The 14,968-nt window shown below is 52.5% G+C and overlaps 1 protein-coding gene across 1 annotated transcript in view; it reads right to left on the reverse strand.

Annotated features, from left to right (window-relative positions):
- Window positions 1-7,567: 7,567 nt before the first annotated feature.
- SLC52A2 (solute carrier family 52 member 2) overlaps window positions 7,568-14,968 on the reverse strand; it is a 40,163-nt gene continuing 32,762 nt past the window's right edge. Inside the window, exons 12-14 of the mRNA XM_083518400.1 lie at window positions 11,329-12,345; window positions 9,826-9,949; window positions 7,568-8,061 (exon numbers count right to left, since the gene is read on the reverse strand). Coding sequence (XP_083374526.1) covers window positions 7,849-8,061; window positions 9,826-9,949; window positions 11,329-12,345 — 1,354 coding nt within the window. The 3' untranslated portion in view covers window positions 7,568-7,848. The remainder of the gene's footprint in view (window positions 8,062-9,825; window positions 9,950-11,328; window positions 12,346-14,968) is intronic.

Below are 14,968 nucleotides of genomic sequence, written 5' to 3' on the forward strand. Positions count from 1 at the left end.
GGTGTATAGACTACAAAGAACAACTTTGCTCTGATGATGGATTATCTATACAGTATCTGTCTGTCTGTCTGTCTGTCTGTCTGTCTGTCTGTCTGTCTATCTATCTATCTATCTATCTATCTATCTATCTATCTATCTATCTATCCACCCACTCACAAGCCATGACTGTAGGAAGAGCCTGCCAGGACGGTCCAGGCCTGGGGTCCTCCCTCCTCATTGCCTGAGCAGATGAAGCCCCCCATGCCCCCCCCCAGCCAGATACACCTCTCCACGCCCCCCCCCCCAGCAATGTGGAAGGTGCCAGCGCCAGAACAAAGCTCCCTTTGTGGCTGTGGAGCATCTCAATGCGCTTTTGTTCAGGGCCTCTCTCGGCTCTCCTGGATTAAAGGCTTTCTCAGGGGTGACACCGGGCCTGTGGGGCTGGATCCGGTTGCAAGGGCCGCCTGACTGCCTGCCCCTGGGGGGGACTGAGGCAGCTGCAGTGGCCCCTGGCACCCGCCCTGCTCCTGTGCCAGCTCCCCCACCCCTGCCAGCGTCTTCTGCCACCTAGGTCCCTGTCCTCCAAAGAGGGTCTGAAGCGAGGGGTGGGGGTTGGACATGCTCCGTCTCCCTGCCTCTTCCTCCTCAGAAGGGGGAGCCCCCACAGGGGGAAAGGGCTGGCTGCCCAAGGGGTCCCCTGAACGGGGCCAGTAACTCAATACAACTGGCCCTTGGAGCCTTCTTGTCCATCTCACTGCCGGCCCATTTCTCTCTTTGTGGAAGCCGGACTGAACCTGAACTGAGCCCCAAACAGAGAGAGAGCAGGCGTGGGATGGCATGCTTTTAAAATAAAATGCTATTGTATTTATTTAAGAGATTTATAATTTGCCTTTGGAGCACACACTCCATAAAGCAGCTCACATATATGACCTGAAGCCATCACAAGTATCTGCTTGTAACAACAGTGGCATCAGAGGGACGGAGAAGGAATCTGCAGCCTTAAATTGCACCAATTGTTCCTTCGCTTCCTCATAGCCGAGTAAGATTGTCTTCCATGAATGCCGTTTTAACAGTGAGTTTGTAAGTGACTGTGGAGGCCAATTCTGGATCCACACGTCCTTCCACAGCGGGGGCATCGATTTCTGGGTGGGAGTTGATCGCAATTATCCTTGGCAAGTGGGAGGGTTGTTGTTGTTTAGTCCTTTAGTCATGTCCGACTCTTCGTGACCCCCTGGACCAGAGCACGCCAGGCACTCCTGTCTTCCACTGCCTCTTGCAGTTTGGTCAAACTCATGTTTGTAGCTTCGAGAACACTGTCCCACCATCTCGTCCTCTGTCGTCCCCTTCTCCTTGGGCCCTCCATCTTTCCCAACATCAGGGTCTTTTCCAGGGAGTCTTCTCTTCTCAGGAGGTGGCCAAAGTCTTGGAGCCTCAGCTTCAGGATCTGTCCTTCCAGTGAGCACTCAGGGCTGATTTCCTTAAGGATGGAGAGGTTCCAGGAGCCTTTTTAAAGTGGTGCCGAATGCAGATCCCCACTGGATGGAAGACTGATGGGAGTGTGGAACCAAAGCAGGTGTGTGTGTGTGTGTGTGTGTGTGTGTGTGTGAGAGAGAGAGAGAGAGAGAGAGAGAGAGAGAGAGAGAATGTTAGAATTAGCAAAATTGTAGAGTTAGAAGAACACCCCCCCGGTCATCTAGTCCAGTGGCGTAGCATGGGTTGTCAACACCCAGGGCAAGGCAAGTAATTTGTGCCCCCTAACCCGTAGATTTGCGCCCCCTAACCCTAACCCCCAGATGTTGCGCCCGGTGCGGCCGGCCCCCCCCTGCACCCCCCACGCTACGCCACTGATCTAGTCAACACCCTGCAAGGCAGGAAACTTAGCTACAGCTTGGCAGAGCATGAGACTTGTAATCTCAGGCTCATGGGTTCAAGCCCACTTTGGGCAAAGGATTCCTACACTGCAGGAGGGATGGACTAGATGACTTGCGAACCCTTCCCGTTGGCTGTGAGCGCTGCCTCCTTCCTGCTTGCAAGTCCAGGCCTCACTAAGGCGACTGCCCTGATTCTGGAACAGGGAGCAGCAGCCTTTGATGTGCATCTCTGGAGACGAAGGGCTTGGATGGAGGAAGGAGAAGTCATGCTTAGTAACCTGGAAATTTGGCCCCCGGACAATGCAGCCGAAGGAGTGGGGAGCTGCTGGGGGTGGGTGGGGGGTTTCCTGCTCCCCCCTCCTCCCACCTGCCTGGAGAACACTGTGCAGACCCCGGCCCGGCAGCTGGCCGGCAACCAAGCTGGGGCGCATGAAAGGCAGCCGCCAGGCTCCCCGTCGGCTCGTAAAGCCTTCCCCGGGATCAGCTCTCGCCTGCAGCCATGTGCGCGGGCTCCAGGGAGCCCCCGGGGCCTGGCCCTCCGGGACGGGGCTTCTGGCACCTGGCTCCAGGCGGGGAAGGGGCTGCGCGGGCCGGCGCGCCAGATGAAGGGGGCCAGCTGCGCGAGAAGGCCCGCCGCACCTGACCTGGGCAGCGCGCAAAGAGGCAGCGCGCATTCCGGGCGCCTCCAGGGTCCCAGCTGAGCAGAGCCAAGCCCGGAGCGAGCGATGGGGAGGAAGGCGAGGGGAGGCTGCCAGCAGGACCCCTGCATGCGCCACACCAGAGCTGCGGGGGCACCCGCCCCTGCCCCTCACCAAATGCCTGGGGTAACTTAGTCGGCCGAGCATGAGACTCTTCTTTAAAAAAAAAAAAATTTTTTTTTAATTAAGAATTTCAACATAACAATTTATCAAAAACATATCATCCTCATTCCCCCCTTATTTTCCTCTCCCCAAACCAGAACCCCCCCAACTTCCCTCAACTCCTCTCTCTGTTTTTTTAGCACATGCTAATCTCAGCATATTATAAAATTGTAAAGATCCTTAATTTATCTATCTTCATGTTACCAATAATAAATTTGTGAATGTTTATTCAAAACCTGCCAAGGAGTCCAGTTCATTTTGTTGTTTCTTTAAGTACTTTGTAAAGGGTTCCCATTCTTCTTTAAAGTCACAGTTGTTCTTGTCACGCAGTTTGTGTGTCAGTTTCGCCAATTCCGCACAGTCCATCAGTTTCTCTTGCCACAGTTCTTTCGTCGGTGTTTCCTCATTCTTCCATCCTTGTGCTATTAAGACTCTTGCCGCCGTTGTCGCGTACATGAAGATGTTTTTCAGTTTCCTTGGCAGGTCTTTTCCTACAATCCCTAACAAAAATGCTTCAGGCTTTTTTCCCCAATGTTAATTGGAACATTTTCTTCAACTCACTGTATATTGAGCATGAGACTCTTAACCTCAGGGTCGCAGGTTTGAGCCCCGTGTTGGGCAGAATATTCCTGCCTTGCAGGGGGTTGGACTAGATGACCCTTGAGGTCCCTTCCAGATCTACAGTCCTGTGATTGTCAATGCAGGCCTCTTGCAGGCCTGAAGCATGTGTCTCACAAGGTTAGTTGTCCCGGGGGCACAGCTGGGCTTCTTGACATTAAAAGATGGCAACAGAACAGCCTTCCTTGACCGGGCGCCCTGCAGAGGTTTCAGACTACAGCTCCCACATCCTGACTGGGGCTCGTGGGAGTTGTAGTGCAAAACACCAGGAGGGCGCCAGGTTGGAGATGCTCCAGTCAATCCACAACAAACTCCCTCCTGAAACCTTTCTGCTCTGAGCAGTTGTGTAGTTGGCTCCCCCTCTTTGCGCCCAGGTAGGCCACGGATGCCCCCCAGGGGTCGGGAAGGGGGGGCTTTTAATCTCCTGAGCAGGCAGGTGTAGCCTGGATGTCTGCGAAGGGCGGCAGCCCCTCCCTCCTGGCATTCTCCCCCCCCCCTCCCTGGGCCTGGCAGAACAAGGGGCTCTTTGCTCCGGGCTCAATGCGCTTTTGTTCCCAGATGAAAGGGTCTCCAGGAGGGGTGGCTCAGGAGATTGCAGAGGGCGATTGGGCTCTGGGGCCTCCCGAGAGTGTGGGGCTCAGAGGGGCTCTGGAGGCAGCGCCGCAGCCGCCATCCTCATAATGACAGGCCAGCTTGCCAGCCAGCCTTGGAGTCTCTTCCAGTGCTCTGGCCCAGAAGGTAGTGGACTGGCAGCAGCGGCTGCTTGCGTGACCCTCCCGCCTGGACCCAAAGGCAGAGGAAGGGGCTTCTCTGGACTTCAACTCAAGGGCAGCAAAAGCAGGAGGGACTATTCACACAATCCATCTGCACGCAGGTTGCCTGTGGGAAGCAGAGACTCCAAAGCTCATATTTCAATGTTGCAAGTTGCATTAGGAAGGTTTTGGGAATTGGTTCCTGCAAAACTACCAGGGGGATCCCTCTAACATGGGGGTAGGGAATGCCCCACCTGGATTGGGGTGAGGGGTGCCTCAGATTAGAGCAGGCTGAAGGCAAAGAGTAAGGTTACCATAACTTCTGTCACAACAACATAGTGTGTGCACACTCAGAGGATGACCTCCAAACCATCCTAAATATCTTCGCAGAAGCTTACGAAAAGCTTGGCCTATCAATCAACATCCAAAAAACCAAAGTGCTGCACCAACAAGTACAAATTAACCCCTCTGCAGCACCACAAATCCAACTCAATGGTGCAACGTTGGAAAATGTCGGTCACTTCTCCTACCTGGGCAGTTATCTTTCCACAAGGGCCAACACTGATGCTGAAATCCAGCATCGCCTGAGCTCTGCGAGTGTGGCTTTCTCCCGATTGAAGTACACAGTATTTGAGGACCAGGACATTCGCAGGGAAACCAAGATGCTTGTTTACAAAGCTCTTGTACTGCCAACCTTACTGTATGCTTGTGAAACACGGACCACTTATAAACGCCATCTCCAATTCCTCAAAAGATTACATCAACGGTGTCTCCGAAAAAATTTACACATCACTTGGGAAGACAGGCGAACTAATGCCAGTGTACTGGAAGAAGCAAAGATCACCAGTGTTGAAGCAATGATTCTTCAGCATGAACTTCGTTGGACTGGTCATGTTGTGCGGATGCCTGATTATCGTCTTCCAAAGCAACTACTTTATTCCAAACTTAAAAATGGAAAGTGCAATGCTGGTCGTCAACAAAAGAGGTTTAAAGAGTGTCTCAAGGCAAATCTAAAAAAATGTAGTATAAACACCGACAAATGGGAAAAACTTGCCTGTGAACGCTCCAGTTGGAGAACAGCCTTTACCAAAGGTGTCATGGGCTATGAAGACACTCGAACTCAGGATGCAAGGGAGAAACGTGCTAGGAGGAAGGCACGCTTGGCAAATCCACACCATGATCAACTCCTGCCCGGAAACCAATGTCCCCACTGTGGAAGGACGTGTGGATCCAGAATTGGCCTCCACAGTCACTTACGGACTCACTGTTAAGACCATGTTCATGGAAGACAATCTTACTTGGCTACGAGGGATAGCCAAAGAAGAAGAAAGAGGGGTGCCTGCCAGGCTCAGCACAGGCAGATGTGAACCCAGTTTCTTGAGGGGGAGCAAAACCATGTTGGCCTTTGCTAGAGCAATGATGAAGAGTCTTTGTGAGACCTTGAAGGCTAACACATATGGTGGCGGCAGCGTCTGTGGACTACGGCCCACTCCCTGCTTCCGTCATTATGCCAGAGAGGACTTGGAAGTTTTCAAAGTGCCCAAGACTTTGCGTTGTTCTTGTGGGAATTCAGGCTCTCGGGAAACAAGCGCAGTCCCTTTGCACAGCTTCCTGTGAACTGAGCGCTGTTGCTGCGCTTGGATCTGCTGGCGTCGCCAGGTGAGAGCGCTGGTCCTCAGGTGGAGTTTTCACAGCGTGAAATTAAACCCAACCACCTGTGAGCTGCTGCCACTGAGAGGCAGAAGGAGGCTGTGCCTCCCAGTCCCCCCCCCCCACTTTTAATTCCAGTGATTATGGAAGACATGAGGGGGGCCATTTCTAGAGGGCGGGTGGCACAGCCCACACAGGACAATGGGCACACTCAGCGCTCTGCCTCCCTTCTCTCTTGAGTCCTGCTGCCTGGAATGTGCCCCCCTGCACATCTTTCTGGGTGCCTGGCTGTGTCTTTTTGGGGGGTTCTGCTGCCCCCTGGGAGCTCCGTGCGGCACTGCAGATCGTGGCTGGGCTCTACATTTCTGGAGGAAATTGAACTTCAGATCTCTTTCGATCTGAAGCTTCTGCTAAATACAGCACAGGCAGTGCCAGATTTATGTATAAGCTAAACAAGCTATAGCTTAGGGTCCCACTCTCTTGGCCCCCCCCCAAAAAAAATGAAAGGGAAAAAACCTGGATGTACATTTCCAAAATATAAAACAAATAAAATAAAAGCTACATACAGCAACAGTGTTTTGTGTCGTGTAGGCTCTTGTGATGTAAGTAATGGGCCCCACCTGCTAGCCTGCAGAACACAAAAAACAGCAACAATTTGTTGTTGACAAAGGACAGCTGGCCATACAAAGGGGCCCATCATCTTCAGTAGCTTAGGGCCTCATCAAACCTCAGTCCGGCCCTGAGCACAGGGAATCTTTTTTGCTACCCCATGAGTTGTATTTTCCAGGAAAAGGGTATGTTTTTCTTCATGTGCATGATGTAAGTCCCTGGGAGTTGGTTGGATTGACACTGTGTTGGTGGTGGTTGTTGTTTAGTCATTTAGTTGTGTCTGACTCTTCATGACCCCCTGGACCAGAGCACCCCAGGCACTCCTGCCATGTTGGTAGCACAGGACATTATTATTATTATTATTATTATTATTATTATTATTATTATTATTTGTTTTTAATTGAAGATTTTGTTGATTTACAAAAGTGTGTGTAATGTCTCTCTCTCGTATCCCCCCCCCCCATGTAACATTTTCACAAATCAGTTTCATTTGTTGAGCATAGGACTATTTTGAGTGGCACCAAGACATGGGTCTGTGGTTATAAGCCCATGTCCACACATTGTACCCTCCAGATGTTGCTGGACCAACACTCCCCCCCGACCATTGGCCATGCCTACTGAGGCTGATGGGAGTCCAACAATATAAGGGGGGCAACACAGATTCCCCACCCCTGCCAGAAACCTTTGCTTAGTGTGCATAAATTAATCTCACTCCTTTTGCTCTCCCGGTTCATGCAACCAACCACCACCTCTGGCTCAGCGTGACCAGCATGTTTCTTTCCAAACAAACCAGAATCCGTAGCCTTGCAGACTGTGGTTTGCTGGAGCAAAACAAAGGACAGCTCCCAATCCAAGTGTAAGGCCATCCCAGGGACTGTGGTTTGTTTCCTCCTAGTGTGAGTGAGGAGGAAAGATGGAGCCCAGAAAGGCGCATTGATGCTAAACCATCAAGTGGGGCTGCCCATGACATGCAAACAAGGCAATGAGTTATCTGAACCCACGTTGGACCCTAAGGGTTTGGGGGTCAGCTTTTGCAGATGGGTGCTTAGTCGTTTTCAGTCCGAGTGGTATGTTAGAACAGCAGAGCCTCCAACAAGTTGGAAAAAGAAAACACAGTGAAAATGTGATTCACAGCTTTGCGCAAGCGATAGAGACGACCTGTAGTTCAGGAATGCTTGGTCCCCATGTCCTGTCTGGTGCCAGGGCAAGGAAAGTGGCCTCCCTCTTGCACACGAGTTGGCTCAGCAGGGGCAGCTCCTGATGCCACTTGCCATGAACTGCAAACGTTGCACCACCTGTGCCCGTGACACTTGCGCAAGCACATTTCCACACATCATGGGGGGTGGGTGCAGTTGTAGCACCTCCCCAGGTCCCAAGCACTGTGTCTCAGGTCCACCCGATCTGATGCAGCTGGGCAGGGTTCGAGGCACTGGGTTCCAAGTTCCCTCTGGGTTGTTGAGATTGCGCGACCACCCTTGGCTCGCAAAGCCGTGGGCCTCCGAGACCCCTCTAGGCAGGGCAGCTGGTGTTGCAAGGGTCTCCGGAGTGGAAGAGGTTGTAGACGTTGACCAAGGGGAACATGAGGAGGGCGCCCACCATGGAGCCCAGCTGCACCATCGCCCCGCACCAGACCAGGGCGCTGTGCCCCTCATCCCGCAAGACCACCCCGATCATCAGCTTGACGTAGGAGAGAAGGCCGACGAAGAGCACCCAGCACAGGATCTGCAAAGGAAGCCAAGCGTCAGCAGGGGGTGGCCAAGGGCCTCTGGGTGCCCCATCGATGAGCAGTGGGTGAAGGCACAGGGTCTCAAGGCCACCAAATGCGGGTTCATGGAAGCACCCTGACATTCGGCCACCTTCAGGTGTTAGATCTTGTGCATGATGGATCCGTAGGGGCTCTGCAGTCCACACTGGGGAGAAGAGGATACTAGTCTCTGTTCAGAGGCCATGATATCAAGCGCTGCCTTTTCTCACATGAAGCTGCCCGTCTCCAAAGCAGCTGCCAGGGGTCGTTCCCTGGGTGCCCCTCACCCAATGAGGTCATGTGCCTGGTAGTGCCTGGAGGGAGGGCCTTTTTGGTTGTGACACCCTGGACTCTCAGGCGAGGACCTCTTCGCCCTCCTGGCCTCTTCAAGCCTCACCTGGATCACCACTGATCCTGCTGCTTCCTTTCTTAACAAGGGCTCCCTGGAGACCCCAGAGATCCACTGCTGTCAGTTCATGCAGGCAATACTGAGTTAAATGGGAGCCCATTAGATATGTCTGCCAACCTAAGCCTTCTGCCGGTTCAGGCGGCTAAAATATTTTCCTTAATACAGTGGTACCTTGGTACTCAAACAACTTGGAACCCAAACACTGCAAACCCGGAAATAAGTGCTCTGGTTCATGAACTGTTTTTCAGAAGCCAAACATGCTCCATTTTGAGTGTTACGCTTCTGATTTGAGTGTTACTCTTCCATTTTGAGTATTACGCTGAGGTCTGTCTGTTTTAGCTCGTTATTTTGTGTTTTTGTGGCTCTGTTTTTTCTGTTCTTGTGACTGTGTGGAACCCAGTTCAGCTACTGATTGATTGATTGTGTGACTGCAGTACATTGTTTATTGCTTTCATTTTATGGATCAATGGTCTCGTTAGATAGTAAAATTTATGTTCAATTGCTGTTTTAGGGGGTGTTTTTAACAGCCTGGAACGAATTAATCCATTTTGCATTACTTTCTATGGGAAAGCGTGCCTTGGGATTGGAACGCTTTGGTTTTGGAATGGACTTCTGGAACGGATTAAGTTTGAGAACCAAGGTACCACTGTATGTTGGTTTCATAATTCTTACTGCTGTCCTGAAAGTAATAAAAAAGAAGGATAAAAAGCTAAAGGGACCCCTGACCATTAGGTCCAGTCGCGGACGACTCTGGGGTTGCAACGCTCATCTTGCTTTATTGGCCGAGGGAGCCGGCGTACAGCTTCCGGGTCATGTGGCCAGCATGACTAAGCCACTTCTGGCGAACCAGAGCAGCGCACGGAAACGCCGTTTACCTTCCCGCTGGAGTGGTACTTATTTATCTACTTGCACTTTGACGTGCTTTCGAACTGTTAGGTGGGCAGGAGCAGGGACCGAGCAACGGGAGCTCACCCTGTCACGGGGATTCGAACCGCCGACCTTCTGATTGGCAAGTCCTAGGCTCTGTGGTTTAGACCACAGTGCCACCCGCGTCCCCTTACATCTGTTTAGATGTCCCATAATAAATGAGAGGTGGGGGTTTCTCTCCCCCTGCCCACTTTCCTGGCCCCTCCTGTACTTGCTTGCTTGCTGATGCTGGACTGATGGGGCAGGCCTGTGTGTGTGTGTGTGTGTGTGTGTATTCCACAGTGAGGCAGCTTGGCATCCGATTTGGGAGACGGTGGTGGAAGGCATTGCCTCTGGGTGCCTGAGGAAGCTGAAGTGGGAGGAAGGGTGCAAGGGCCTTATCCTGCCCCCCCCCACTCATACTTACAATGAGGACAACTCCATGGGATCCATGCAGCAGGAGAGGGCAAGGGCTGAGCACCGCCATGGCCATGATGTAGCAAGCAAACAGGGATCCGGCCAGGGACAAGACTCCCATGAGCATCAAGGATCTGGGGGGGGGGGGGAGAAGTCGGGGAGGGGGAGAGAAATGGCTCAGGATCCCAGCTCAGGACCCTCCCAACACCCCTGGTCTGGTGGAGGCCGCCAGGCTTAACACCAGGGCACCCTGCCCTCTCCAGGTTCAGCGGCACCTCTGCTGGGCTGCTGCGTTTCCTCCAACCCCCCCCGATCAAAACAGAGGGGATCGTTTTTTGGTCTCATGCTCTTGCCTGAGTCAGCCGGCTCCCACGAGAACATGGGACCAAAAAATAGGACACCCTGAGGTCCATTCGGGACCTGGGATGGCTTCTGTATTTCCAGGATGTCCTGCTCAAATCGGGATGCTTGAGGGATTTGGTGCTGGAGCCAGCCTGGGCACGCTGCCTTAATGCCAGCCGCCCTTGATGGGCCACCTTCGTTATTGGTCACATTTCTTGTTGAAAAACGTCTTCTGTCCCCACAGACCCCAAGGGGGCGTGCAAAGGGCATGAAGAGAAGGCAGAAGGGTGAGAGAGGTGACCTGAGAGCCACCTTCAAGCTTCTATAGGGCTGCCACTCAGCAGATGGGGCCAGCTTCTTTTCTGCTGCTCCAGAGGAGAGGACCCAAACCAACATAGTCAAATTGAAAGGGAGGAGATGCTGACTAAATGTCAAGAAGAACTTTCTGACCATAAGAAACCCAGGACATTTTCGAGCACAATTTAAGGTGTTGGTGCTGACCTTTAAAGCCCTAAATGGCCTCGGTCCAGGATACCTGAAGGAGCATCTCCACCCCCATCGTTCAGCCTGGACACTGAGGTCCAGCTCCAAGGGCCTTCTGGCGGTTCCCTCCCTGCGAGAAGCCAAGTCACAGGGAACCAGCCAGAGGGCCTTCTTGGTGGTGGCACCCGCCCTGTGGAACACCCTCCCACCAGATGTCAAAGAGAAAAACAACTATCTGACATTTAGAAGACATCTGAAGGCAACCGTGTTTAGGGAAGTTTTTAATGTTTGATGCTTTACTGTATTTTAATATTGTGTTGGAAGCTGCCCAGAGTGGCTGGGGAAGCCCAGCCAGATGGGCGGGGTATGTATGTATGTATAAATAAATAAATAAATAAATAAATAAATAAAATAATAATAATTATTATTATTATTATACAGTGGAACAGACTCCCTCGGAAGGTGGTGGGGTTCTCATTTGTTGGAGAAGTTGGATGGCTTCTGGATTAGGGATTCTTTGGCTGCAATTCCTGCACTGAAGGGGGCTGGACTACAGGTAGAGGACTCCAAGGGCCCCTTCCAATTCTAGGAAATCCCAGAGGTCTGCCCTACGCCCCTCCATTGACAGCGCAAGCCCTGCCTCAGCCAGACCATCTGCCTTCTGCCCCCTTCTCAGCAGCCCACTCACCTGCTGGGCAGGTACATCCCCAGGAGGCAGGCCAGGGGGTTGGCCAAGGCAGCCAGCGTGGCAGAGAGGTGGTACGTGGTGTTTCCATAGGGCAGGCAGGAGTAGGACTGCACCGCAGGGAGGACGCCGTTGGTCAGGGCGTTCACCCAGCCCAGCAGCCCAAAGATGTAGGCTACCTGGGGCCAGGAGTATGTTCCGGATCCGAAGAGGCTGCCCGCGGGGTCGCTGAGCCTGGGCCGCTCCTCCACCGTGGCCCGCCCGCCGCCCGCCACCTCCATCTGGACTCGCACCCGGTACTTTTCCTTGGCCTGCTCCCGCTTGGCAGCTGGCAGGTGGTTGAGGAGGAGGAAGGAAGCCAGGCAAGAGGCCGTCATGGCACAGAGGAAGAGGAAGAAGGCGGTGGTGGAGAAGCGGGCCGGCTGGTACTCTGCCCGAAGGCCCGTGCCGTTGCCCTGCTGGCTCCCGTTGACGCAGCGGAGCGTGCCCACCCCCTGGCCCAGTGCCACCAGCCCTGGCAGGAGGCCACTCAGCCCCTCGCCCACGAAGTAGGTGCTGAGGTAGGGTGCCCGCAGCCTCTGCATGTAGGGCAGGAAGGTGACGGAGGAGGTGCAGTCCACCAGGGCCAGGAGGAAGAAGAGGCTGAGCAGGGCCACGCTCCGGGGGGAGCCGCCCACCACACTGGTCTCCCCCCAGAAGAAGGCCAGCAGCAGGCAGGCCAGGGAGCCGAGGGAGAGGATGGCGTAGATGACGCCCACTTCGCTGAGCCGCCCCGGGAGGAATCGGTGCGCCAGGGTGACGGCCAGGGGCCCCACGTTGGCCAGCTGGGTGATGACGGTCAGGCAGGACGGCAGGAACCAGCCCTCTGGGGCGCTGGGCACGATGAGGGGCAGCTCCACCCACATGCCGTTGATGGCCACCCAAGAGCCGGTGCCCAGCAGGCAGACCAGGGCGTGCACCACCAAGCTCATCGCTGGGGCGGGAGGGTCAAGGAGGCGGGTTGGCAGCTGCCGGCCGCTTCTGGAAGAGCAAAAGGAAGCAGCGGATTAAGAAGAGCATAAGGACAGATGGTACTTAACACCAGTGAAATTAGCAAACATGTATCATACTCATGATAATAAATGCTGGAAATGTAAGGAAAAAGAAGGAACCTTTTACCACATGTGGTGGACATGCCTCAAGGTAAAAGACTTCTGGGAAAGGATTTATAATGAACTGAAAAAAGTGTTGAAAAACACATTTATTAAGAAACCAGAAGCCTTTTTCTTGGTATAGTGGGGGGTGAAATCCCCAAAAAGGGTGTTACTTTTTTTCTGTATGCCACAACAGCTGCGAGAATATTATTAGCGAAGAATTGGAAGAAAAAAGATTTACCAACTATCGAAGAACGGCAGATGAAGATGATGGACTATATGGAACTTGCCGAACTGACCGGGAGACTCCGAGACCAGAGAGGAGAGACGGTGGAAGAAGATTGGAAGAAGTTTAAAGAATATCTGAAAAAAATATGTTAATATTTAAATCTTAGAATAGCTTTGGAAGTGGATATAGGCTGTAGGGTTAGAAGCAGAAGATAGTGTATTTTAAAATAGTATTATTTGTAAGTGATAAAATGTGAAGGTTTTTATGGTAAAATTAAGTGTGATAAAAAAATGGTTAAAAATTATGATAAATATAAACTGCTAAAGATGAGGTAAAATGACAATCAGATGGGGGGACTTGGGGAAGCTCACCTAACAATGTTTAGAAAAAATAAGGATAAGACAAGAATTTGTTTGTATTGTGTGTGTTTTTCTGTTTGCGTTGTTTAGTTATGTTATAAAATGAATAAAAAAAAAATTGGGGGGGCATAAGGAGAGGCTGATGGATCAGGCCAGGGGCCCACCTGGTTCTCACGGGGGCCAACAGAAGCCCCAAAGGGAAACCCGCAAACAGGACCCCAGAACAAGAGCCCCTTTCCCTCCTGTAGTTTCCAGGAAGCATTGCTGCCTCTGACTAGGGAGCCAGAGCAGAGCCATCCTGACTAGGAGCCATCAACAACCCTCTCCTCCTCCTCCTCCATGAATTTGTCTCTTCCTCTTTTAAAGCCATTCAAACTGGTGGCCATCACTCCCTCCTGTGGCAGGGAGTTCCACAGGTTAACTGCCTGGTTAACGTGGTTAATGCCCTGAGATTCCCTGGGGTCTGAGTGAATGCCTGGCCTTTTCTGGTAGGCAAGCCATCAGGTGGCTCCCTCTGCCCATCCGCCTCCGTTTTTGAGAGGTGGGTTTGGGCTGCAGCCTTAACAGTTGCAGATGTTGGGGGTGGGTGCTGCTTCCGGGAGCCTTTCAGGCAAAGGGTTTCAAATATTTGTGGTCCTTGCAGCCTGCCGCTAGTCTGGGTTGGGATTCAAGTCCATCTCAGCCGAATCCGGTTGCATGGTTAAAGTTCCTTTGGCACTTTTACGCAACCAAGGAACAGGAAAATGCCCCCTTGCTTGTGCCAAGGCCAGCTCAACTCCCTGCTAATAAATCAAACCACCAGCCACACTGAACAAATCCAGGTAAATGGGTCTGGAAATGGCCTTGGGGAGCGTCAGAGAAGCCCAGCTGCAGCAGCTGGATCAGGCCAAAGGGGGCCCTCTCCCCTCCCAGCAGAGAATGAGATGCCCCCCATGTCACTGTGGGGCCAAACTCAAGCTGGGTCACAACAGGAGCACGACCACCCTGCAGATTAGGATTAAGCAGCAGCTCCCCAATGAATGTTTGGGTTAAAAGTGGGTCTGAACAGGGTGCCAATCCCTGCTCCAAGGGAAGCCCCCAGGCAGGAGCTGAGGGCAACAGCAGGCCTCTCCTGGGTCCACCCCCCCCAGACGATTCTCCCCTGAGTTTTCCCTCCCTCCAGCATCACACAGCTGACTCGTGTTGGGCTTGTGATCACTGACGGTCCGGAGATCCTTGTTGCTGCTGTTTGCACCTCTTCTGTTGGTCTGACTCGTCCGCCTGCTTTTTTCTCAGGCTCTCCTTTTGGGTGACACAAAGCCGAAGTGCCGGAGGAGCCTTGCCTTGAGGCAGCCTGTGCTGCAGTGAATCTCCCTGTGATATTATGCCAAGAAGCAAGCAGACAGTGTCTGTGGGTCAGGCTTGCTCCGGCTGCTACCCTGGCAGAATCCATTAGTCTGTCTCCTCCAGCAGAAAGAAGCCTTTCAGGGTCTGGGGAGCAAATCCCCCAAGGTGTTGCTGGGGGGGCAGGGAGAGGCAAATCTGCCAACTTCAGTTTCTCTTGGTTTCTCGCTTTCCCACCCTCGAGTTCCGGTCTCCACATTTCCACATCAGTTTTCAATTTCTTTAAAAGGTCCTCATCATAGCTGTCAGTTTTCAGATTTGAAAATAAGGGATCAGCAGCCTCAAAAATAAGGGATCAGCAGCCTCCCCTGTCCCGGGGACAGTCTACGGGATATCTAATAATCCGGGATAGCAGCAGGAAACGGCGCTGGAATAAGGGAATTTCCCACAAAAAAGGGAAGGTTGACAGCTATGGTCCCCATGAAAATTCACAAGCTTCCTAGTAGAAATTTATCCTAATGGGCATATTAGTATGCAACATTGCCCGAATTACACAATTTCCCCTAAAATTATGCTACTTTCACTAGCATGTATGTCAT

This window comes from Podarcis liolepis (genome assembly GCF_965112155.1).
Source record: "Podarcis liolepis genome assembly, chromosome: 8".
Lineage (NCBI taxonomy): Eukaryota > Metazoa > Chordata > Lepidosauria > Squamata > Lacertidae > Podarcis > Podarcis liolepis.